Here is a 23,692-nt window from a genome sequence, read left to right as displayed (position 1 = left end):
GTTCATGTAGGTGACTAGGACACATTTAAGTGTACAGTGTTAGCATTAGTCTCTCTGTAAAATCTGAGTACTGCTAAAAAGCAATTTTCCAGTATCGTGTCTTTCTTGATGATTATTTTAATTAATAAATTGTAAATCGTAGGTCCACAGAGTCCATGTGAACGGACAGATATCAGGATGGCAATAGTAGCCGATCACCTGGGACTTAGTTGGACAGGTAAGTGTGTACACTCCTGCGTGAAACGAATACAGTTTCTTAATTTCTTTGTCTTACTCACAAGAGGTTCGTTATACAAAACGGAAACAAGCAACAAGTAGGAAACAAAACATTTTTATCATCCACAGTTCTATCTACCCAGAGAAAATTATCGATAATAACTCACATACTGTTTTTCAAAGCTTTTTCAATGCATACACACTGAAGAATAGAAACTTAAATCTTACTTTACCTTAAATGGGGGCACTTTCTTCACACTGCCTTTTCTGGTGATAGAAGAGAACATTTTACCTAGTAGTAAATTTATTTTCTGGGGTCAAGGAAAACACAATTAAGGCCTAGGACTTTTAAATAATCCAAAATTGTAAACATGCTGTGTTCCCTTCGAGCAGTTAGGCAACCGTTCAATTAACACATGCCTATGTTTCCCAAGTGTTCATCATTCGTGAGTCTTCCTCACGGTTTTTATGATATACACAGATTATCTGTATGTTTGTTTACCTGAGTCTTTTCTTAAGGTGGACTCACTTTTATGCCCAAAGATTTATTTAAAAGGAAATCTGACATCACTTTGCTAAAGGAAAACAGGGATCATTTTCAATAACTACATTAACAAGGGAATGAGAGGAAGTTGACAATTTGAATTACAGTTTTTTAGGTAGGATACACGTATAGAAACCCATTCAGTTTACTAAAGTCATTGAGTTTGGTGAGATGAAGAAACTGTTTATGATCTGTGTGTAGAAAAGGGATATTTAGCTTGATTTCACTTCATTACAGATGAAGATAAGATTCTGTGTCAGTTGGACAGTTCTGCTTTGTAGATTTGATGTTAACTGGGCCTCCAAAATCCTACCTCACATGAATCAGAGAAATTTTAAGTTTTAGAGGTTGAGTGTCTTTAATGCATAGCCAAGAAAACACAATAGCTTAAAATATAAATGTTAACCATTGTCATATCTAAGTCACCTTGTATACCCTCTGCGATATTCTGTGCTCAGGGAAACGATTATCTCTGCTGTTGAAAGGGAGACTATGAAACCAGATAATGGTAAATAAGGTCAGCTACATTTTCTTCCTTTAAATGGCCTACGTCTTGCCCTCACCCCCAACTTATTAAACCTTCCCGTCTCCTTCCACCCCGCCTCTGCTCTCAGGCACACTGCTCACGACCAGGAGCCTAGTGGTACTCTGAGAACACAGGTGGTCTGAGTAATCCTCAGCAGCTTGTCGAGAGTTAATAGCAATTCGTTATGTATAAATATTTGCTAACATAAAATTAATAACAATTGCATTTTAACATCAGACATTGTGATCTGAATACATACCGGAGCAAATGTCGGTTTTGCAGTATTATGTACCCATGCTATTAGATGATTTACCGTAGGCAAATCCAGTCCTTAAGTCTGTTAGAGCAAATTTTTGGAGAAGATGTGACATAAAGCTATTAAATTGTAAAATTCTTTGCGACAGTGTGTCTCTGCTTTTCACTGGATCACTCGACAAAGGATACAGTTGGGTCCTAAGGGCTTGTTGGACAGTAAGGAGTATTGTCTCTTAAAGCACGAGAGGATGAAGAACTTAAAAGAAATTTAACTTCTGTGATTTGAAGGACTATCTGTTGAGTGAAGATTATCATTAAAATGATTATTTAGAAGAGCAAAATTTAATTTTGTCCCTCAGAACCACTGTTAATGTCTTAATGTACTTTGATTTTTGTATAAAAAGCTTTAAAATGTTACATATACCGTGTAATTTTTTGCTTTTTTGTTTGTTATTACCTAGTTTCCACAAAACTGCATATTCTTTGATCTTGGTTTTCATGGATAAATGACATCCAGTATACATACTTTATAATGGTGCTTTCTAACTTCGGGTCACACGCACTCATGAGTCATGAAATCAATACATACTTTGGTTTTGTTTTTAATAGAATAGAATGGGAGGAAATGTCTGTGCGTTACGTGTATTACGGCTAAGTTTTGCTTCTTGAAGATCTGGTTTCATTTATATAAACATCGCGCTATACAATGTGTATCTAACTGTAGGCCGCGATCAGAACAGTTCACAAGCCACTGCATTAACTCAGTTAACTCTCCTTTTGTTCCACACTTGGATCGTTTTCCTTTTGTTAATAGTACAAACCTGAGATAAACATTCACGTGTGTAAATCCTCGCGTCCAACCCAATGTATCATCCCCGAGAGTTCCTAGAAGTGAAGTCGCTTGATCTGGAGGCTTATGAGCCCCTGAATGCATTTTGCCAAATGCTAGAAATATTTAAGCAGGGTAGAATCTTGACCAATTCCTTTTCCATAGGAGGATTTTTTTTCCCATTTATTTCTAGAATCACTTAAAGTAATACATACCTGAGGAATTTTTTTTAACTGTGTAGGAAGTACACAGTGAAAAGTCAGGCTCCTTCTCATCTTTGACTCCTGTTCCCCTCTGCCAAGGCAGCCACTCACGCTCACATGCATCTTCCCAGAGACACTCTCTGAGTAACAAGGCCAAGCATACGGGTATAGACATTTAGGTGGACACAAAACTATTTCCCTTTTATTTGTTATACAAGTGGCAGTATAGCGTAGACAGCGATCTGGTCAGTGGTCATCATTGAACCTCCCAAGTGGAATTCCTGAAGGCCCACTACCAGCGTCTCCTGTGCCTGATTCATGGGTGTGTATCCCTGCCCATCTCATATAAAGCTCGAGCAAATTGCAAAGAATAATTTGACTGAATTCAAAGAATGCAGCAACATCCTCTTTGGACAAATCAGAATCCTTATAAAAGAATCTCTCAAGAGGGGATCCAATTGTAACTAAGCAGTTATCTCAGGAGAGTTAAGTCACAGCCTGGGTGTGATCACTGCTTCCCTGAAAAACAAGCATATAAAGATTAATGCTCAAGGCTGGACTGGGTTTTACTATAAAATTCCTTTTTGTGTGTCTGTGGCAGTTGAACATTACATTTATGAAACGTGATAAAAGTAGAATGTGAAATCTTAGTAACTCTTTTTCTTTTCTACAGAACTGGCAAGGGAACTGAATTTTTCAGTGGACGAAATCAATCAAATACGTGTGGAAAATCCAAATTCTTTAATTTCTCAAAGCTTCATGTTATTAAAAAAATGGGTTACCAGAGACGGAAAAAATGCCACAAGTATGCTGATATTATATTACTTTAACTTTCAAAACTGCGTATATTCAGTATTTTAGATAAGCCTACTATTAATAGACCAGAGTAATCATAAAGGAATAGCAAGTCTTTTGAAGTTACTTCGTTTAATTTAACGCTAATATTCTAAACACCTGTCTTTAGGAAGCTTCTTAAGAAAGCAAGTAGTAGTGAATTTTTTTGCATTTTGTCTTTTGTTCTCTCCGTGACCAACAAAAATGAAAATTGAATTCTAGCTGTTAAATCATGGGGTGGTAGTCAAAAGCACCCTGAAGTTACTGCTGTGGCCAGGCTAGATGCACAGGGAGAGAAAGGAAGGAGGATAGGATCAAATCATTTTAATCAGCTTCATCTATGCTGCAGAGAATTCTCCAATATTTTTAGGTTTGCTTTGGTTTGGTGGTGTTGGGGTCGGGGGAGGGGAGCGGTGCTCTACTATGACAAGTGCCACCCCACGACAGTGTGGAATAAGTTATTGTGGGTTTGCCTATGTCAGTCTGACCTTAGTAAGTCATTAGAATGCTAAGCATCAAAATGAGGGTGATCTGTGTTGACAGTCTAAAAGGAGAGGAACATGTTTAAAATTTTAATAGATCCCCTTGTAACTAAAAGGAGGCTAGCTATTTTGAGGCCCATCTGCTCAGCATCTTACAGGGGAATGAATGTTGCTGTCATCACACACAGCTTCACAAAGTGGTTCTTAAGACCCTGACATGACCTCCCTGTAACAGCTAGCTTTCTGAGCCCCTCTGCATGGTGAAACGGCAGAGCTGCAGGGAGGAGGAGCTAAACCGCTAGGAGGGTGGAGAATGCCGTGCTTTTGTGTGGATATTGTGATGACTGGAAGAAAATAATTTAATCGGGTTTTCAACCCTTTTTTCTCCTTTTTCAGCTGATGCCTTAACGTCGGTCTTGACAAAAATTAATCGAATAGATATAGTGACTCTCCTAGAAGGACCAATATTTGATTATGGAAATATTTCAGGCACCAGAAGTTTTGCAGATGAGAACAATGTTTTCCATGACCCTGTTGATGGTAATTGAATTTAGTGTTCATATTTATTTAATCATTTGATAAAATTTGAAAGTGTGTAGGACAAGGCAGTCACTTAAAACCAACTAAATTGTGATTTGCTTGACTTAATTTCTCATTTTCACAGCATATTCTCTGCTACAGTCTGCAAATAAACACTCTGATAGAACAAACTTGATAAATGTCTGTTATATAAAATACAAATGAGATCTAAAAGCATAAGTTAACTGAAAGAGTTGGTATTTCAAATATTTTACATGACCAGGTGGAAGAAAATTTAATATCTAGAGAATGCATGGTTTTTGTCATTTTCCCATTAACCTAAAAAACTAGTGAACTCTTTTATTCACATATTGATAAGACCAAATTGATAAGCTATCTTTTATCAAACAATCGAGGTACTGGGTCAAGTTTAAGCATATAGCGTAGACATTGTTAAGTAACATGGTGAATTCCTGTTTGGGATCCACTTATTTAAGCATATACTGAGAAAGTCTAATGCATCTCTCAAAAACGTGTTTTACTTATTTAGCATTATTTTCACTGTATATGCTTCCATTTATTGTTTGGAAAAACCCTACCTGGTCTATCATATATAAAAATCAGTGTCATTCCTAATTCAGATGTCACAGATGTCACCAATAACATAGTTAATCCCTTTTTTACATTAGCTTGATTTATGGAATAATATTGTCATCTTCCTTCATTATGTAAATTGGGGCTTTTTAAATCAAAGTATCAAGTAAAGTATAACAAATATCTTACTGTGTTTTTCAAGGTGCTTGTCTTCCCTTACAAATGGAAATTTATTCCAATAATGAATTTTGAGTAAAAAATGATGATGGTGTGGAGGTAGAAAGAAGAGCTAGGGATGTTTTTCTACTATCCCCAGTTTTGAAAAATATGGTGTTTTTTCCCCGTTTTTAAACTGGCAAAGTTAGACTAACAAGAATCAACAACTTCTAGTTCTACATATATTATGTGAGCAAAGTTGTCAAATTCTTAAAAAGTTTCTGCTTGCTAAAGTCAACAGAAAATTTAAAGCATACCTTATTATCCACATAACATTAACACAATGGGCAATAATGTCAAAAGTGGTTTCTTATCAAGCTTACAAATACCACAGAACCTTGGAAAAAAGCTCTCTTCAAGGCCTCATCTTATATGTGAGACCATATAATAGTAGCCAGTCTCTTTTTACACTGAAGATAGACCATCATTATATCAAATTCTGAACTATTGCCAAGTTATAGTTTATGGAATCCTTTAATATTCTTTTTTGGGGAAAAAAATTTTAAGAAAATATCTAATAAGCAAAAAAAGAAAGAAAGAAAGAAAAAGAAAAGAACTAACAAGCAAGGTAACCAGAAAATAATGGAAATAATCAATAGAATTAAAAGCTTTATTTATTTGTAACATTTTAAAATCAGAATATCATTAAATAAATTCACAAAAGTTTTTGGTGGCTACATCTTAATATTTTATATTTCTTATTTTAAAAATTCATAGGGAAATTTAGGAATGCATGTATGAAGTAAATTTCACTTACACAGATTATAAACCTCAGCTAATCTCAGCCAGCTTTTCAACAAGATTCTGGTTTATAGGTGACTATACTTACCTATAGCAGTTTGAATTTACAACAAAAGCTAAGTTGGTATTTGTCATGGACTGATGGGAAAATTAGGCTCTGGTTTTGTAGACCATTAGTTCAGAAAATGTGCTTGGCTGCCTTTTTTTCCTGTCTCTCCTCTTCATTGAACTTTTATGAAACCTCCTTTCCTCACCATGACCAGACCATTGTTGACTTCTCTCTCTGCTGAAGGAGAAAAATATTCCCTTTGTCCCCACAATGAAGGTTAAAACAAGGGAATTGTTCCCTACTTCCTCTCTCAGTAGGCTGGTAAATAAACCTCTGTGTTTCACAGTATTGTCATGAATATGAGAGCTCTTTGCAAATGGCTTTCTTCCTGTCTCTGTTGTGTATCATTTTTTCTCTTTATTTGATTTGTGGTTCTGAGTGGACCCCTCTCACCAAGTTCACTAAGACCTCCATATACACCACAACCCTTTCATCTCTGTCACATTATGACACCTGAAAACTTTCCTTGGAGTCTTTTCTACTTTGTCTGCTTTTCAAATCCTTTTCCTAGCATTTTAGATTTTTTTCCCCCAGTGCTACTGCTCTAAAATCTAATAATAATTTCCTTCCAAAGACTAAATTTATTTTTCTTCACGGTAAATTTCATGTGAAAAAAAGTAAGAATTAGAGTTGGGTAGCATTGCTCATATGTAAAGCTCTTAAAATAAGTTATAAGTGACTTATAAAAATTGGTTTCTTGTGGCTTGCTGTATGCAGTCTACCACAATATGGATTTTGCATGCTAAAAGTAGAAAGATAATAAATTTGGCCATGGAATAAGTGTATCTTATATAACGGCAGCTAACTTTGTATTGATTGAAATAGTCTGTATATTTAAGTTACTGTATTAAAATTATCAAAATTGATAGAAATCATTTATATCTTAATTAATATTCTGTTTTATTATAGTTTGCACTAGTATTTCATTGTATTACATTTAATTGAACTAAACCAATAAATTGATGAACATTATTCTGTAACTCATCATACATTTTCATATCTGATATAATTTAATTCATTCCATGTGTTTTGTTTGCTGTACTCTAATTCATTCCAGTCAGTCCGAATGTACTGTCTTCCATAGGTTATCCTTCCCTTCAAGTGGAACTGGAAACTCCCACAGGGTTGCACTACACACCACCCACCCCTTTCCAGCAAGATGATTATTTTAGTGATATCTCTAGCATAGAGTCTCCCCTTAGAACCCCCAGTAGACTGAGTGATGGGCTAGTGCCTTCCCAGGGGAACGTAGAGCATTCAGCAGATGGACCTCCAGTTGTAACTGCAGAAGACACTTCCTTAGAAGACAGCAAACTCGAAGACTCAATGCCTTTAACAGAAATGCCTGACGCAGTGGATGTAGATGAGAGCCAGTTGGAGAATGCATGTCTGAGTGAGTATCCTCAATACCTCGGAAGTATGGCTGGGGTCCCAAAAGATGTTAAACCAGCAGAGCCATTGAAACAGCCTAGTAAAGTAGGAGTGAGCTCTGAGCAGCAAGAGAAAGGAAAATCTGGTCCTGATGAGGAGATGACGGAAGAAAAACTCAAATCTCTATTTGAGGACATTCAACTTGAAGAAAGAGTAGAGTCTGAGGAGATGACAGAAGAAAAAGTACAGGCTATTCTTAAACGTGTTCAGCAAGCAGAACTGGAAATGTCTTCAATTTCAGGTTGGCAGAACGAGACATCAAGTGGAAACCTAGAGGCCCCTGCTCAGGCTCGAAGAATAACTGGTGGGTTACTAGAACGGCTGGATGACAGGTATGGCTCCGTTTCAGAGAAAAAGAAAAGCGAATCACAGGTTACGTGTTAATCATTTGTTTTAAATACTTGCTTTTTAGCAATTACTCTTTTCCTAAATCACCATTCCAGTTTGGGGATAATACCTGCCTTAAAGGTTGGTTCATTCTGCTAATCCGGAGAGGGAAAGTGATGTGACATCTGACTCTTGATCTCAGCTCAGTTCTTGAAATCACGGTCGTGAGTTCAAGAAATCACGGTCGTGAGTTCCAGCCCCATGCTGGGCTCCACGCCGGGTATGGAGCTTACTTAAAAAAAACAAAACAAAACAAAAAACAACTACTGATAGCCTGAAGTGAAATGCAAACAGTTTTACATGGATGCCAAAGCTATATAGGTTTACTTTAGAAGACTGCTCTTTTCTAGTTTATTACTTGTATTATTTTCACAAAGCCAATAAGGAATGCACTTTCAAAATAATGTGATAAAACTCCATGTCTTTTAGAAATATGAACATTTCTATTGTTTCCTGACCTCAAACGTAATATGCTTATTATGCAAACTTTAAAACACAGATTTAAAAAGTCAAAACCCTGGGGCGCCTGGGTGGCACAGCGGTTGAGCGTCTGCCTTCGGCTCAGGGCGTGATCCCGGCGTTGTGGGATCGAGCCCCACGTCAGGCTCCTCTGCTGTGAGCCTGCTTCTTCCTCTCCCACTCCCCCTGCTTGTGTTCCCTCTCTCGCTGGCTGTCTCTATCTCTGTCGAATAAATAAATAAAATCTTTAAAAAAAATAAAAATAAAAAATAAAAAAAATAAAAAGTCAAAACCCCATCATCTAGCAATAACTGCTATTAAAATTTGAGTGGATTTCTTTTACGTGTATTTTTCTCAACGTGTTAATGCAGAAAATGCAGAGAAGCAAAAAGAAAAGTCATTGGTCCTCCTACCATACTGAGAAAACACTTAACATTGTATAATACTTCCTTCTTCCTACATGAACATTTTATGTAATTTCCAACATTGCGTATGTAATTCTTCACTCCAAATAATACTGCCACGATGGAAATTTGATTACAACCAAAATAATTCCCTAATCATGAATCTGGTTCTTTGTTATCCTGGACTTACTCTAGGAAGGTGAGAATCTAATGTCCTTCAGACATTGGTTCAAATCCCACCAGCATTAGGTTTGCACTTTGTGACTCTGGATGAATTTCTAAGCTCTAAGAATGTCAGTCTAATCAGCTTTATAAATTAGAATCCCACTGCTTTCCTCAAGCAGGTTTACGGAGTAAAGAAAGCCGATAGAATGGCTACCAGATGGCTGGTACAAATAATCTCTCAGTAATGGTTGGCATTATTTTTATTTGTGCATACATCAGACTAAAATATATTTTACTTCAGTGACAACTAGTGATGACCTCAGGGTTTTCTGCATCCAACTTAAGTTTCTTTCATGACCATATTTAATATTTTCATATTGCTGATAAGCTTCTTGCTCAGTAAAAATTCCCAAAGAGGGAGTTTATAACATTCTGCAAAAAGGAGTCTACAAGATCCCTTTAGAAGAATGATAAGACCAAAGAATTCTGTGTTCAGCCTATCAGACTGTGGCAAAGACAACAAATAGTACTAATTTTGATGTCTGTGTTCTAATATAGTCACATAATCTATAGTTGCATAGCAAGAAATATACATTTAGGTGATGGCATCTTCACACTGTGCTGGGACCGTTTGTCCTTACACATATGGAATAGAGTGTGCTGTTGATTGGGGGTTGTTTATATATAATCAAAATCTGATTTATAAGAATGCACACATACTCACAGACATGTGCATGATATATATATATATATTTTTTTATATAATATAAAAACATATATCTTATATATAATATAAAATATTATGCTAGTTATCGCCTTCAGAATTCTACAAGTAATAATCAAAGACACTAAAAACACTGCCCAAGCTAGAAAATAAAAGTCTATTCTGATACTAGTAAAAATTAGAGATCAATTTAAAAGAAAGTATTGGAAGAGAAAGATTGTTAACAGTTGAAAGGAAAATAGTCCTCACAGAACAGAGAAGCGACAGGTAAGCACCAACACCCGCTCCCCAGTGGGAGTCAGCAGAGGTCAGGGGAAGGGAGGGGGACCCAAGTAAGGGTGTTAGGGTTGCAAAATCAGGATGGCAGTATACGCCACTGGAAACCCATTCAAAGACTGGAATGTCGGTGTTTGGGGATGCCAGAGCTCTCATCACATGAATGCATTTGATTCTCTGCCAGCAGTTTTTTTACTGGCAATGTGAAAGCCTTTTGCAATATCCTACTCTTTTAGATTGGTGGGTCTGGAACTCTGGCTATGTCTGTGCACCTCTCAGGATGAGTTTTTAAAATCTCAAATCCAAGTAGCTGGAGCAGTGCAATTAAACAAAACAAAACGGAAACAAGGGCAGCATAGCTAGGCCGGTTGGGAATTGGGGTATGGGGGAAGCCTGGGGCCTCACCCCCAAACCGAAACCCCTGATTACCCCTCACACAACAGATTTATGCCTAAAAACATGTTTTAAAACACGGTTGTTAAAAATTTGGAGCTTGTGAAGCCCATTTTCAGCCATGTATTACCATTGTAAATTTCCACATTTTCTCTGTTGCAGCCCTGATCAGTGTCGAGATTCTATTACCTCATGTCTCAAAGGAGAACCTGGAAAATTTGAAGCAAATGGGAGCCATGCAGAAGTCACTCCAGAGGCAAAGACAAAATCCTACTTTCCAGAATCCCAAAATGATGTAGGGAAACAGAGTGCTAAGGAAACTCTGAAACCAAAAATACATGGATCTGGTCGTGTGGAGGAACCAGTATCGTCACTAGCAGCCTATCAGAAAGCTCTAGAAGAAACCAGCAAGTTTGTAATAGAAGAGCCTAAACCCTGTGTGCCTGTCAGTATGAAAAAGATGAGTAGGACTCCTGCAGATGGCAAGCCAAGACTTAACCTGCACGAAGAAGAGGGGTCCAGTGGGTCTGAGCCAAAGGTATGCAGTCCAGTTATCCAATACACTGTCAGTTAAACCGAGAGTACCAATGCTTCATGTCCTTTAATTAATCTTGTAGCACTGGGTCCGAGGTTCTTTGCTATGTCCAAATTCTCAGTGCTACCACTAATGGCGGGGGTGAAGAAAGTACTAGGTAAAACACATGCTAATTGATTATATTTTCATTCACTGAGTAGGAAAAAGGATTAAGCGTCTCTTCAGCCACTTTTCAGGAGAAAAAAAGAACTATAGAGTTGTTCTGCTTAATATCCAGAGGTAATTTTGCTTAGGATTTGGATTTGGGTTTCCTAACTCCCAACCCAGTCTTCTTTCTTATAGAAGGAGGATAGTTATTCTGACTGTTTCTGGTTCTTCTGCATAATTTAAAGGGTTTATAGCATGTGACCCATTTAAGAGTTCTCCCCTCTAAGGTCTGTTGTCTGAAAGCGTGTTTTAAAAATTAAAGAAACACAGTGTCCAAGCCTGAAATGAGGTGGGTATAGACCCCTGTTGGTTGACCACATTTAGAAACTTGAAGTTATAGGTATCATTTTAACCATTTTTATATCTAAGTTGATAATTATCTTATAATATTTGTTTTAAATAATTTAAAGACTGTCATAGAATTATTTGCTTGCACTTTGTACTTAAAACATGTCTTTGTGATACCATCTAATAGATTTTTTTTCATTCTTTGAGGTTTACCACTTGTAGATATTAAAAAATTTTGGACTGAAATTATAACTCATAGATGGAACTAATTTTTAATTTCTTATATCCATTTCCTACATCTTTTAGCCGCTTTTTGCTCTCAGCCATGTCTTTTCCTGAGCCGTGCAGTAGGCATAGGCTGAGATGCGGACATCTTGGAAAAGTAGCACCTATGGTTTTCCCTGAAACATCCAGTGTACTTAACATCTGCTGCAGTGTTTGGGGTAGAAATAAACAAGTCTTCTGTAAAATAGCGAGTCTGTGATGAGGTCGTGGTTTACAAAAACCTGAGCAGTAAACTCCCAGTCACTCAGGGGCCAGTGATCATCTGATCAATCAATCATCTTTCCTTTTCCCTTCTGCAGCTATCTTTTGACCATTTTTGTGCATGTTAGGAGGGAAAGTGAGAGGAAGTAAAGTTCTCAGGCCTTCCTTTCACTTCCTGAAAAATGGGTTTGAATATTGATTTCTTTCAGTTAATTCTTAGCATATGTAAGCAGCATGACCTTTGATTTTCCCTTTTAAAATGAGTCCACAAAATACAGAAAGAAGCAGTAACATAGTGATGTCTTAACTATGGAAGTTGACTATTAAAAATCTGTAGAGAAGTTCTGGAATCAAATGATCGTCTAAATATAAATAAGCACGTGTGTGGGTACACATGCAGGCACACTGGCCACTGAGGAACTGGGGAGAAGGCAAAAGAGGGTTTGAAATGAAAGTCTTACCCCTGAACGGAAGCTCAGCTGAGTTCATCAGTACTGGACCATCATAACTATTAGAAAATGTTTTCAAATTTCTTATGAGATTGTGCTTTTGGTATTGGTCACTGGTCCTACTCTAATGCCTAGAAAGTTTTCAAAATATAGAAGTTTTTAATGGAGTTAAATTTTCTGGGAGCTATGAATCTGATCTCACAAGAAATCCAGAAATGTTCAGGATGTGTCCTTTGTGGCTAGACCATAGTAGAGTAGTAGCAACCAAGTAGGTCATCTGATGTATGATCTCAGAAAACAGCCCCCTTTTTGTCCCCTAAAAAATCAGGTCAAAAGTCCGGGTGCGGCTCTTACACGGATGACTGCCTGCTGTTACAAGGTAAACTTCTGCTCTTTGCCACCTCTTTCCATGCAGTGACCCATGGCAAGACGTACTGAAACCCATTTGTCTCCTAGTTACCCTCTTTGGCAGTTCTAGAAAATTCTCTAAAAGGAATCCTGATCGAGATTTACTACCATCTTCTCTCTACCCTTCACCTTCAGATTAGCAGACTTCAGGCAGAAAGTGGAAACTAAAACATTGGCCAAATGGTAACTTTTTCTTTCTGTAAAGGACTAGCCTCAGATGATTCTTGATAGGATTATAATACAATTGACATCTAGGTTTGGTAGTGTTTGGATTAATATATGTTCTGCTTTTCAATTTACCCAAGTGAAAAGCTTTCCCCAGTTTACAATTCTGTGTTTGAAAAATTCACTTTGAATTTTCCCTTTTGCCTCATCTAATCTGTTGATCCCTGAGTGCTGATTGGGAATTCTTTTCTTTCACAATATGAATTCCTCTTATTTCTTCTGCCTTTTTGAGCTGTTTCAGTGCCTCCTTTCACAATACTGGGATCATTGTAATTCTCTGAATTTAGTCTTTCCTAAAACATTTTAAAAGTAAAAGGGAGCTTAGCAGCCAATATCTTTGCAAGGAATAAGAAACTCGAAAACTCTTTCCTTTGGACACATATTATTCGGTACGGTATTTTGTTCAGATGAAATGTCTTACAAAGTTAAGGTTGATATTACTATAATATTTTAGAGTATTTGTTAAGTGTGTCTTGGGTGAAAAATGGCCTACTTTATTATCTATTTGACAACATTTCATAAATCACTTTAGCTCACACTTGTACCTCCTGTAACAATTTTACTTTTTTTCCCCTCTATTTTTACCAACACTGCCACTGATTTTTCCAGTGGATATTAACTGCAGTTCCTATCTCCGGGACTCTCGGCTTTGGAGCAACTAGCAGACTTAGAAAATAAAATGCCAGAACTATTTTCAGAATCCCACCATTAAAATTTAGAGAGACAATCATCCGGTTAATAGTCTTCCCCATGACACTGAAGTAGAAGCCAGGGGTATTTTTCCCTTTGAGTTGTGAGCTATTGATAGTTTTCCCTTTTTCTCATCCTTGCTGCCTAAAAATTAATATTTTGTGTACTTTCTGTATTCTTGTCTGTACCATCCTCCTGTCTGTCAGATGTTTTTTCTGTCCTCATTTCGTATCAGGTCTTTAAAATAAGACTCTGAGCTTTCATATGGTTTACATTATTCCTTGATTCTTGGCATGAGCTCTTACTGAGCATGGACTGGGTGTTTGTTAGGGGCCAATTGTGCTGCTAAAAATCTCCTGATATATGTGGCAAATGCTACTGATGTCAATTCTTTACTTTTTTATAAAGTTCAAAATAGCTTTTGAGAGTGTTGCCAGATCTGTGCAAAATTTCACAAAAATCAGGTATGTTGTGCCTCTCTCTGTAGATCGAGTGAAGCACGGCCCTTCAGGTCAAATGTACAGAGATTTAAAATGAGTTTTAAATGAATATTAATGTTTCTTCAAACTAATGAGTAGCATGTAGTTTCTGATACCAAAATGTTTCTTATAATTATTTTTAATGTGTTTAGTTACATTAATCTTTACCATATATATGCACATAAAGATCAGTGTAATTACCTATATGTGTTAATAGACATACACACGTATAGTACATACATAGAGGCATTTCATTTAGGATCCTGCTCAAAATTTTCATCCACTTAAGTTTTTTTTTAAGATTCTTACAAATATGGAGGGTCATGTTCCTTAGGGAAAACCAGCAAGTGAAAGTAATTCTTTTTTGATTTCCCTTCTCAGAATGTCTTTTATTTTAAATGTGATGGTAAAATTGTACTAAAAAATGCATTTATCAGGACTTGAAAGACAGTGAGAGTGATTCAAGCTCAGAGGAAGAACGGAGAGTCACTACCCGAGTTATTCGCCGGCGTTTGATTATAAAGGTATCCTGTAGCCAGATCGTGACGGGGCATTGCTATGGGATTAGAAGGTCCTTCCTTGCGGTGTTGAAAATTCAGCATGCTTGATAACTAAGTGGCTCTGTATATGTTTCTTTGCACATTTGAAAGCTTGTAAGAACCACCACCAAGAGGAAAGGGTCATGTTGCATGGTAGTGAGTATTCTGTCTAGGCCTGTGTTTGACTTGTGGCAGCTGTAATTTTGTCTGAGAATTCTTGGCATTTGTATCCTGCTTTCCCTGAAAAACAGTTGTATGTGAACAAAGATTTTATCTTGGTGAGAGAATAGTTCATATCAAATGAAACGTTCAGTGGCAAGGTCAGGGGCCACAGTGAGGTATGAGGTCAGATGGAGAAGGACAATGAAATAATGAAAAGGCTCTCTCCTTGGTCTCAAATTCCTACTGCCTGAACAGATCTTGAGTAAAAACCAGTTCTTTATTACCAATCAGTAGCTGAAAATTTGGAGTTATAGCCTGGCATGGATGTATGTGACATAAACAAAATCAGGCAAAACCTTCTGAAAAAGGCTTTTAACTTGACTAACATACAGAAAATCAGGCTATATTTTTACATATAAGAAGCATTTTTTATTGGAAGTGAAAAATATTACTCCCCCCTGTTGCAACACAGTTGAACACAGTGAATCAACCTTCATTTCCTCCACAAGGGCCTTCTGAAGCACTGACTTTATGCCTGGTCAGGTCCAGCAGAACACTTCCCACAGTCTGATGCGTGTCTTCATTACTCTACTCTGTCTTTAGAGAGAGATTTCTTGATGTTAGAATAACTGACTGCAGAAACCAGGAAGCCATTTTCAACACACAGGCCTTTGAATGTGGTCCAAATAACTTGAGGCTCCTTGGTTAACAGCTCTGGAGAGAAGGAAAGGAAGGGGAATATCTATTGAAAACCATTTATCAGATTTATCATCCCTTTCCAAAGCGTCAGGTGACCCACAAGAGAGTAGAGAAGTTGGCTTAGGTATCTAAAACTTTTTAATCTTGCTGCTTGTACATTTCACATAGAACAGATGAAAGAAGAGAAGGAAATCTGCCAAATCTGCTCTAGTATAGGTTTTCTCAGGCTCTGGAAGCATCAGAGAAGAAAGTAAGTCCTTGTCTAAATCTTAAACTATCCCCAGATCAATCAATAGACAGCTATTAAGAAAGAAAAGAAAAAGCATGAATCACTTCTTTGACAGTTCCATCTAGGCAAGCCAAATTACTTATTGGTATCCAGCATATTTGCTTATAAAATCCTCATAATCAGTCAACTCCCACACATTCCCTGGGATGAGGGGAAAGAAATACTTAATACAGGTTTTCTGAAGGAGTTAAAGCTATGTGCTTTGCTCAGGCAGGCTTTGCCTTGATTTCCCAGAATCAAGGACTTCAAGAAATGATATTTTAAAGTGAAACATCCAGAGGAAGTACACCAGACGTATCGTCTTTCACTTGCTTTTTATGCTTAACATACAACATACTCATGTTGCATCCAAATCTCCCTCATTCCTTATAAAGGCTGCTCATTGTATAAGTTGAATCTCCTCTACGTAGGGTAGAAGAAAATAAACAGAATCCTGCAAAAAAAGTGAGAGGGAGAGGATAAAGAAGTTTTACTCTGAAGAATACAAAAACAAAACAATAAAAACACAAAACCCACCAAATCAATGAGGGTTATTTCTCTTGGTCTTCTAGAATTCGAGACATGCATTAGCAAGTTAGCTTTTAAGTAATTTTGTCAGAATGTGTTATTTATATATTTGAACTTAATATATATAATTATGTGTAATATATAAACATTTTTATTAAGAGCTTAAGTTTAAAAAGACAAAATTATACTATGATGGCTTCATAAAACAGAGGAGTCTGTTCTCCCCAAATCCCCACTTCTTGAAGTTAGTGTAATTTTAGGGAGGTTGAGGGGAATGATCAGAGCATGGGTTTTATAAGTGGGGAGAGCATTGTATAAGCAATAGAATCACTCAGATAAACTTGGGAGAAACCAAAAGCTAGAGAAGTAGCTATAATTATAAACTATAGGTATAATAAAAATCGTTATAAATTACATATATAAGAATCGGGTTACTCTCTTCTGTTCAGATTTTTGGAGCTGTTGGAAAGGATCACACTTCTGTTGCTTTTCTCTTCACTCTATATGTTGGAATCTTTCTAATGTTAAAAGAGCTCGAAATTGCCCTAGTATATGGTAGTTGTGACATAGGACCCACCTCTGCCAGAAACATAAAAGGAGAATGTTTGTTAGGATGGAAAGGAATCATTGATACTAAAATCACTTGTTTTCTGAGATGACAAAACCAAGGAACTGGAGAACAGTTGGCTTACCCAAAGTCACAGAGCAGAGCAGCAGCAAGCAGTCTGGGACCCCACAACCTGACCTCCAGCCCTCCAGTGCAGTGCCTTCTGCCTGCTTTTCCCTCAATGCTAAGTGTTTCTCTTCTAGAACAAATTATAAAGGAATCACTCTTCCTAGACCAAATTCGGCACTTGGCCATTTAAACGTTTCCAGTGGCATGGAACAGGGCAGCCGTGGGCTGTCTCTCCTGGAAATTATCTGATGGGACTGGAATGCTGAGAATTTGGCATTCGTCATGAAGGGTTGTCCAGCCTTGGGCCAGACCAGCGTATTTATACTGTTTGCCGTAGTAATCCCTCTAGCACTTAGGATCTCAGAGCTGAAAACTACTTTGGGGTTGTTCCATCCCTCCCTGAGCTAGTTTGGGCTGCACAGTGTCCACACCAGCAGGAGATGTGCTCAGGGCTTCATGACCGCAAGTCGAGGCGAGTCTGTCTTCTTAGCCATTCAGTTTGTACAACTGATGAAGTGAAAGTATAATTTTATGGTTTTTCTCTTCAATTTCATATGTAGGTTCACCCATTTCTTATGAAGTTTATTTTTTTATTTTTATTTTTTACATTTACTATCTTCAAGTCCCTATGGAATGAGTCAAGTGAACAAACTCTTCCGCTTGTGTGGGGATATTTATATTTTATAAGCACATCCATATCACAGTGGTTTCAAATGCTTAGGAGCAGCCTAAGTAAACTAACTAGTCCTGTGAGCTTGTTTATAGTATTTGCTTACCAAAGTCAGTGATTATAGAGATAAAAACTTTAACTCACAGCCAAACTATTATGAAGTTTGGTAAGATTCAAATAACTGAATTTTTATGATATAATTCAACTGTATTTTTATTTCTACTTTTCTGAACTTTTTTTTACTAACTTTTGAATTAAGAGTTTACATACATGTTTTCCCCAAATCAAGCAATCAAAAGTATATAAAGTTTGATCTACTCATTCCATTTCCCAGAGGTAACCACTGTTCATGAGCTTCAGATTTTTTTTTTAAGATTTTATTTATTTATTCAACAGAGATAGAGACAGCCAGCAAGAGAGGGAACTCAAGCAGGGGGAGTGGGAGAGGAAGAAGCAGGCTCATAGTGGAGGAGCCTGATATGGGGCTCGATCCCAGAACGCCGGGATCATGCCCTGAGCTGAAGGCAGACACTTAACCGCTGTGCCACCCAGGCGCCCCAAGCTTCAGATTATTTTTATGTACATGTGTTGATATGTATATAAAATGTATGTGTACATTATGTACATTCCCAGCATGTGGGTTTCTCAGAATATAAAAATGGGCTGTACCATCACATACTGCTTAATAACTTGCTAAGTTATATATGTCACAAATGTGATATCCATCCCGGGTTGGGGGGAAAGTTGAAGTCCTGATGTTATAAACATTGGAGCAGATTGGTGCATCTCACATTCCTTCCTTGTATTCAAGGACAGAGGAATAAAAATCATGAAATGCAGTGCTTCCAGCAGAGGTCCGAAGGGAAGAACAGCTAGTCTTCATGAAGGCAGCCACCAGGGATGGTACTGTGACACCATATGTGCTGTAATTTTCCTTTGGAATAGGAAAGAAAAAAGTGGGGGGAGGTGTTGCCAAAAATAATGCCATCAACAAGACCTGGGGGGAAATTTTGCTTAGTTAAAAGTACAGACTGTTTTCTACAACTTCAGGAACTAATTAGAGATTATTTTCTGTCATTAAAGAAAGGCCCAAAAATGACCTCTCCTTGGTAATACTTGGTCTCCAACATATTTGACAGAATTAAAGATGGATGATTTTTTTTAAAACGTTATTTCCTGACTCCTTACTATCTTCCCTGTTTATCTAATCAGCTCCTAACTAACCCACTCCCCCAGTTTAGTGAGTTTCCACATCACCACACAACTTACTTTGGCCTTATTAAAGCACTAATTGACTGAATTTAATGGCCACTTAAGATTAAGAGAGCTCTCTTTATCTTTAGCTATCCATAAACAGTATGAATTCTCAGTAGGAAACATGAAAATGCACACATGCCAGAGTAGATCTCAACAACTTTTGGGCTTTGTTTTTTTCTAAGGCTATTAATATAAATCAAAATTCTTTTATGTATTCAATATGTATATAAATATACCTTATTTCACATTCCTCTCAGTGACTGTCCAACAGTGAACTGGCATCGTTCCCCACTGAAGAGTTCATTCATACCTTATCCAATAGGGTTTTATTTTACTGGATTTTCCTGGGATCCTCAAAGTAGCTAACATGCAAAGAGCTGGACATTTCCTAGAGTTAGCTCAAAAGTAACATTTATTCATGTTTAAACTAGAGGGAAATCTTTCATGATCTTTTATTGGCTTTTCTGACATGTTTATGCTTTTACTTTTTCTTTTAATGTAGGCTCCACACCCAGTGTGGAGCTCAACGCAGGGCTTGAACTCACGACCATGAGGTTAAGACCTGAGCTGAGATCAAGAGTTGGACGCTGAACCAGCTGAGCCAGCAGGCACCCGTTTGCCTTTACTTTTAAAATAAAATACAATTTATGTTTTTTTTTCACCAACCACAGGAAATATAAATAACACTCTCACAAAAACTTATTGTGGATTTTACTGCATTAAGCATGAGACCTCTACATTTTTCTAATTCCCTTCTCCCTCTTAACTGTGCTAATTGAAACTAATCATAAGCAAGATCCAAAGGGAGGTAAATATGAGCAGCAACCAACATCTTTTTTTTTTTTTTTAAGATTTATTTATTTCCGAGAGAGTGAGCATGAACAGGAGGAGGGGCAGAGGGAGAAGCAGACTCCCAGCTGAGCAGGGAGCCCACTGCGGGGCTCGATCCCAGGACCCTGGGATCATGACCTGAGCTGAAGGCAGATGCTTAACTAATTTTTTCTATACCACAGTGAGGAAAATGAGTCCATGTCTTAACCAGTCAAGACCTATGAGCCTAGAATCTATAAGAATATAAAGTCACTTTGTAAGAAGGAAAGCATGAAAACAGAATTTTGTCAGCCAAACAAGATAATGTTTTAGTCTTTACTCTGTCATTTTACAATAGCGCTACCTTTCTACTGGCTGTGACATAAAACAGTCATAGAACTTTCTAACCATTGGCTGGTGCTGGCAGAATTATCAGAACTACTACCTTTTCCAGACCAACAACACTTAAAGAGTTAGAATCCTGGCTCTCCCAGAAATGTAGCTGTCATCTCTGCGATCCGCCATTTTTCCTAAAACAACCACAGGGGAGCAACAACTGCAGTACACTGTTCTATACCATTATCCAGGCCACCTTTTCAACAAGAAGTCTGACTAGCAGGTCACTAAGTCCCTAGAGTAGGTCTGCATTTACCATGTTTGTCCCTGTTCCCCCAAACCGTATGTGGCACTAACTGAAAGTTGAATACCAGTGAAGAAGGTAATATATTGGGGCACCTGGGTGGCTCGGTTGGGCATCTGCCTTCGCCTCCGGTCATGGTCCTAGGGTCCTGGGATCAAGCCCCAGGTTAGGCTCCCCTCCTCAGCGGGGAGCCTGCTTCTCTCTCTGCCTGCTGCTCCCCCTACTTGTGCTCTCTGTCAAATAAATGAATAAAATCTTAAAAAAAAAAAAGGTAATATATTGCAAATACGGCCCTATTTTTGCTTTCTGAGTGGTTTTTCTTATACAGTCATAGAGCCAATAGGGAGATATTAAGGAGCCACCCAAATCTACCAAGCTAAAATAGGAGCCCACCATGGGGGGAGTTAAGACTTTATTCCATTTTTTAAAACTCACCAGAGGAAGAACTTTGACAGTTTCCCTTTCTAAATCAGTTACCAGTCACTAACAGAAAGATAACATCATCTTAAATTCCTTTAGTACTGATCTTTCTTTGTCTGTAGCCATGGAGATTAGACGATCTATCATCACATAAGATCCCCGCACTTGAAAATAGTAGTCAGAAACTACGTACTTTGGGGCGCCTGGGTGGCACAGCAGTTGGGCGTCTGCCTTCAGCTCAGGGCGTGGTCCCGGCGTTATGGGATCGAGCCCCACATCAGGCTCCTCTGCTATGAGCCTGCTTCTTCCTCCTCCCACTCCCCCTGCTTGTGTTCNAAAAAAAAAAAAAAAAATTTTAAAAAAAAAAAAAAAAAAAAAAAAAAAAAAAGAAACTACGTACTTCATCAGAGTCATTCCCATTTATTTTAAGACCTAAGAAAGGCTCAGTTTTAAAGAAAAATAAATAAGATTTTCTCTGTACCCTGAGCTTTGCTTATTAAAAAAAGTCTGTGTTACCCTTAGTAAATGAATTTTTAAATGAAAAAAACCTGACAAGGGCAATAAATATAATGCCCCGACTAAGGTACCACCTTAATTTAGATTAAGCACAATGCAACCCAAAACTCACTTGAGAGATTTGGTAGGACGAATCAAGAAACACGGTGCTCAAAATGAGATGCTCTAATCAGAGCTGTAATCACGGGCTCATTATTTTTCAACAAGTGAAACCTTTTCGTGTGTAACTGCGTTTTATCATTCTTCCTTCTTGGAGTTAGCTGCTAACCATCATTCTTGTACATACCTAAGGTTTAGTGCTTTGAGTGCTGTTGGCTACTATTTAAATAACCATCGACCGAGTCTGCCTTTTCCCCTTGCCCTGGAGTAGCAAGTAGAATTTATACTCTCTTTTTCTAAAAACCCACAGAGCATGCGTGTGGTATATGGAGTGGTGTGGAGATCTGTCCATCTAGTATGTTGCTAATCTCTATGCCGCATCCTTTAGGGAGAGGAAGCAAAAAACATTCCTGGTGAATCTGTCACGGAAGAACAATTTACTGACGAAGAAGGCAATCTCATCACCAGAAAAGTAATCGTCATTGGGATTTTATGCTTCTCTTGGAATTTAGATTTTCTACCGTTTATTTGCTGTAGTATCACCTCTTAAAATAGAAAACAGGAAAATCTCTGCTTTTCACTGTTGCTTCCTACAGATCACTCGGAAAGTAATAAGACGAATCCCTCTCCCACAAGAGAGAAAACATGATGACATGGTAATGGAGAGGGGCTGTCAAAGAAAAAGTAGAGGATAAACGCTTTGTGAACTTTTTAGAAAATGCTGCTAACAGGCTGGCATCTGCAGTGTGAAAGCTTGAAGCGTTTGCTGCTTTTGACACCCTGTGCATTTGATCGGGGTCAAGGAAAAAGACTTTTCTTCTTAACATTCTTTAACATTATATATTTTTTTACTGTCTTCAGAGTTTTCACAGAGATAAGTTCATTTATGGAGGGTAGAATGTGCTGGTTCAAGCATGTAAGGGGAATAAAAAGCCTCTCTGACCACCAGCCCCCTTGGCAGTGCCTGCCTGGGACGAGGATGGAGGGCGCTCACTTCTAGCAAATGTAAAAGGTTTAAATGTTAGAAAGGCAGAAACCTCAATTCAGGATCCTTACCCCAAATCTATACATTTTCCCTTTCCAGTATTTCTACAGGGAAATCTGGATTCCCTCATCTTAACCTGAGGAGGGTTCTCCTCTTTGGGTTTGTAACAGCACATTTCCGGTGGCTGGTGAAGGAACGAAACCCACCGTAGCTCAGTGTAACTCAGCAAATGCGTCTCCATCTCCCAGACAGAGCACCTCTGGTTATTTGTCACTTCTTTCCTCTACTCAGATCTTTACCCCTTTCATTTTGAAAATAGAAACTCCAGTAGCCTGTGTTTACATAAGAAAAAGTGAACTGAAAATTTCTCAAGACTGAGTCAGAAAAGTGGAAAGGCTACCGTGTTTCTGTCATAAAGCGTGTAAAAGTGGAGGGTTTGTACAACTTTGCTCTTGGAGAAAAGTGTCCCTGGTGCTCAGTGAAGAGAGGTCTTGTTTGATGGAAAATGGATGCTCGCTTGATCTGGAGGAACAGGAGGGGCTTGGTCATTCCACAGACTTAAAAACAAAAACCCTCAGACCAACATTTCCGTGGTGTTTAGTTCATGATCAGTGCTCTCCTGAGAAATTTGAGTCTCAACACAACAGATCACTTAAAATTCCATTGGCTTAAGAAGAAATAAATTATAATTTACTAACATTTTTTTAGAATTGGGGTTCGGGTGCCTTGAAGGCTTTGGTGATCTCTTTTAGCTTACCACAGGAAATGAACCGGCTACGCATTTTTTTTTAATTTATCACTAACCTTTTTAAAAATTTTATTTATTACTATTTATTATTTTTATTATCACTAACCTGTATCACTAACCTACTGAGTTCTTGTGAAGCATAGTTACGTTACTGTATTCATTCTGACAGCGCTCTCAAGCTTGCCTTCATGACGCTAGGCTGTGCGGTGAAGCCAAATAGATTGTGTGTATTTTGGGACCTGAAGTGACCAAGTGCTTTCAACTGTGTTTCACTTACCCTAATCCAGCCTCAAGGGACCAGAATGGGAACCGCTCTATAACAAACTTTCACTATGAAATCTTAATACGTACATTCCTTTTTACAGCAGGGAGAAGGTTATAAGGTGAAGACAACAAAGAAGGAAATCCGGCATGTGGAAAAGAAGAGCCATTCATAACAGTAAACGGTTAGTCAAGGCGATAGGTGTGCTCACGTCGGCAACAGTCGCCCTTCACTTCCTGTGAAACCTCTCATTTCACTGGATAAGTGATTCAGATCTCCCCACCCCCCTCCCTCTCTTTTTCACTGAACTCCAGCTTTGACTACCCAGTATGAAAGTGT

General features: G+C 38.0%; 2 protein-coding genes across 22 annotated transcripts in view; both read left to right on the top strand.

Moving 5' to 3' along the window:
• Positions 1–23,692, top strand: part of ANK3 (ankyrin 3) — a 657,955-nt gene that overhangs the window by 622,083 nt on the left and 12,180 nt on the right. For 17 of the 21 annotated variants that reach the window (XM_034662548.1, XM_034662550.1, XM_034662547.1 and 14 more), the window contains 6 exons: positions 143–217; positions 3,247–3,378; positions 4,286–4,429; positions 7,741–7,831; positions 10,470–10,845; positions 23,457–23,537. In XM_034662548.1, coding sequence (XP_034518439.1) covers positions 143–217; positions 3,247–3,378; positions 4,286–4,429; positions 7,741–7,831; positions 10,470–10,845; positions 23,457–23,528 — 890 coding nt within the window. In that variant the 3' untranslated portion in view covers positions 23,529–23,537. Of the gene's footprint in view, positions 1–142; positions 218–3,246; positions 3,379–4,285; positions 4,430–7,152; positions 7,462–7,740; positions 7,832–10,469; positions 10,846–23,456; positions 23,538–23,692 lie in introns of all 21 variants that reach the window. The other 4 variants (XM_034662561.1, XM_034662562.1, XM_019795091.2 and 1 more) reach the window with 1 other exon arrangement.
• Positions 10,852–23,449, top strand: LOC117802678 (ankyrin-1-like). Its single transcript, XM_034662563.1, has 4 exons — positions 10,852–12,651; positions 14,512–14,598; positions 21,747–21,830; positions 21,955–23,449. Exons 1-4 carry the CDS (start codon positions 12,553–12,555, stop codon positions 22,051–22,053), a joined length of 369 nt encoding a protein of 122 aa, XP_034518454.1. The 5' UTR covers positions 10,852–12,552; the 3' UTR covers positions 22,054–23,449.

Source organism: Ailuropoda melanoleuca, chromosome 6 (assembly GCF_002007445.2).
Source record: "Ailuropoda melanoleuca isolate Jingjing chromosome 6, ASM200744v2, whole genome shotgun sequence".
Lineage (NCBI taxonomy): Eukaryota > Metazoa > Chordata > Mammalia > Carnivora > Ursidae > Ailuropoda > Ailuropoda melanoleuca.
Note: the sequence above shows the minus strand (reverse complement) of the source record. Positions and strands in the feature narration are given on the sequence as shown.

What these genes read in the sequence shown, in the direction of transcription:
- LOC117802678 (XM_034662563.1), top strand. Translation starts at nt 12,553, where the DNA reads ATGTATGATCTCAGAAAACAGCCCCCTTTTTGTCCCCTAAAAAATCAG. An exon ending in GCCGGCGTTTGATTATAAAG is followed by an intron (nt 14,599 to 21,746) that starts GTATCCTGTAGC and finishes CGCATCCTTTAG; the next exon opens with GGAGAGGAAGCAAAAAACAT. An exon ending in GCAATCTCATCACCAGAAAA is followed by an intron (nt 21,831 to 21,954) that starts GTAATCGTCATT and finishes TGCTTCCTACAG; the next exon opens with ATCACTCGGAAAGTAATAAG.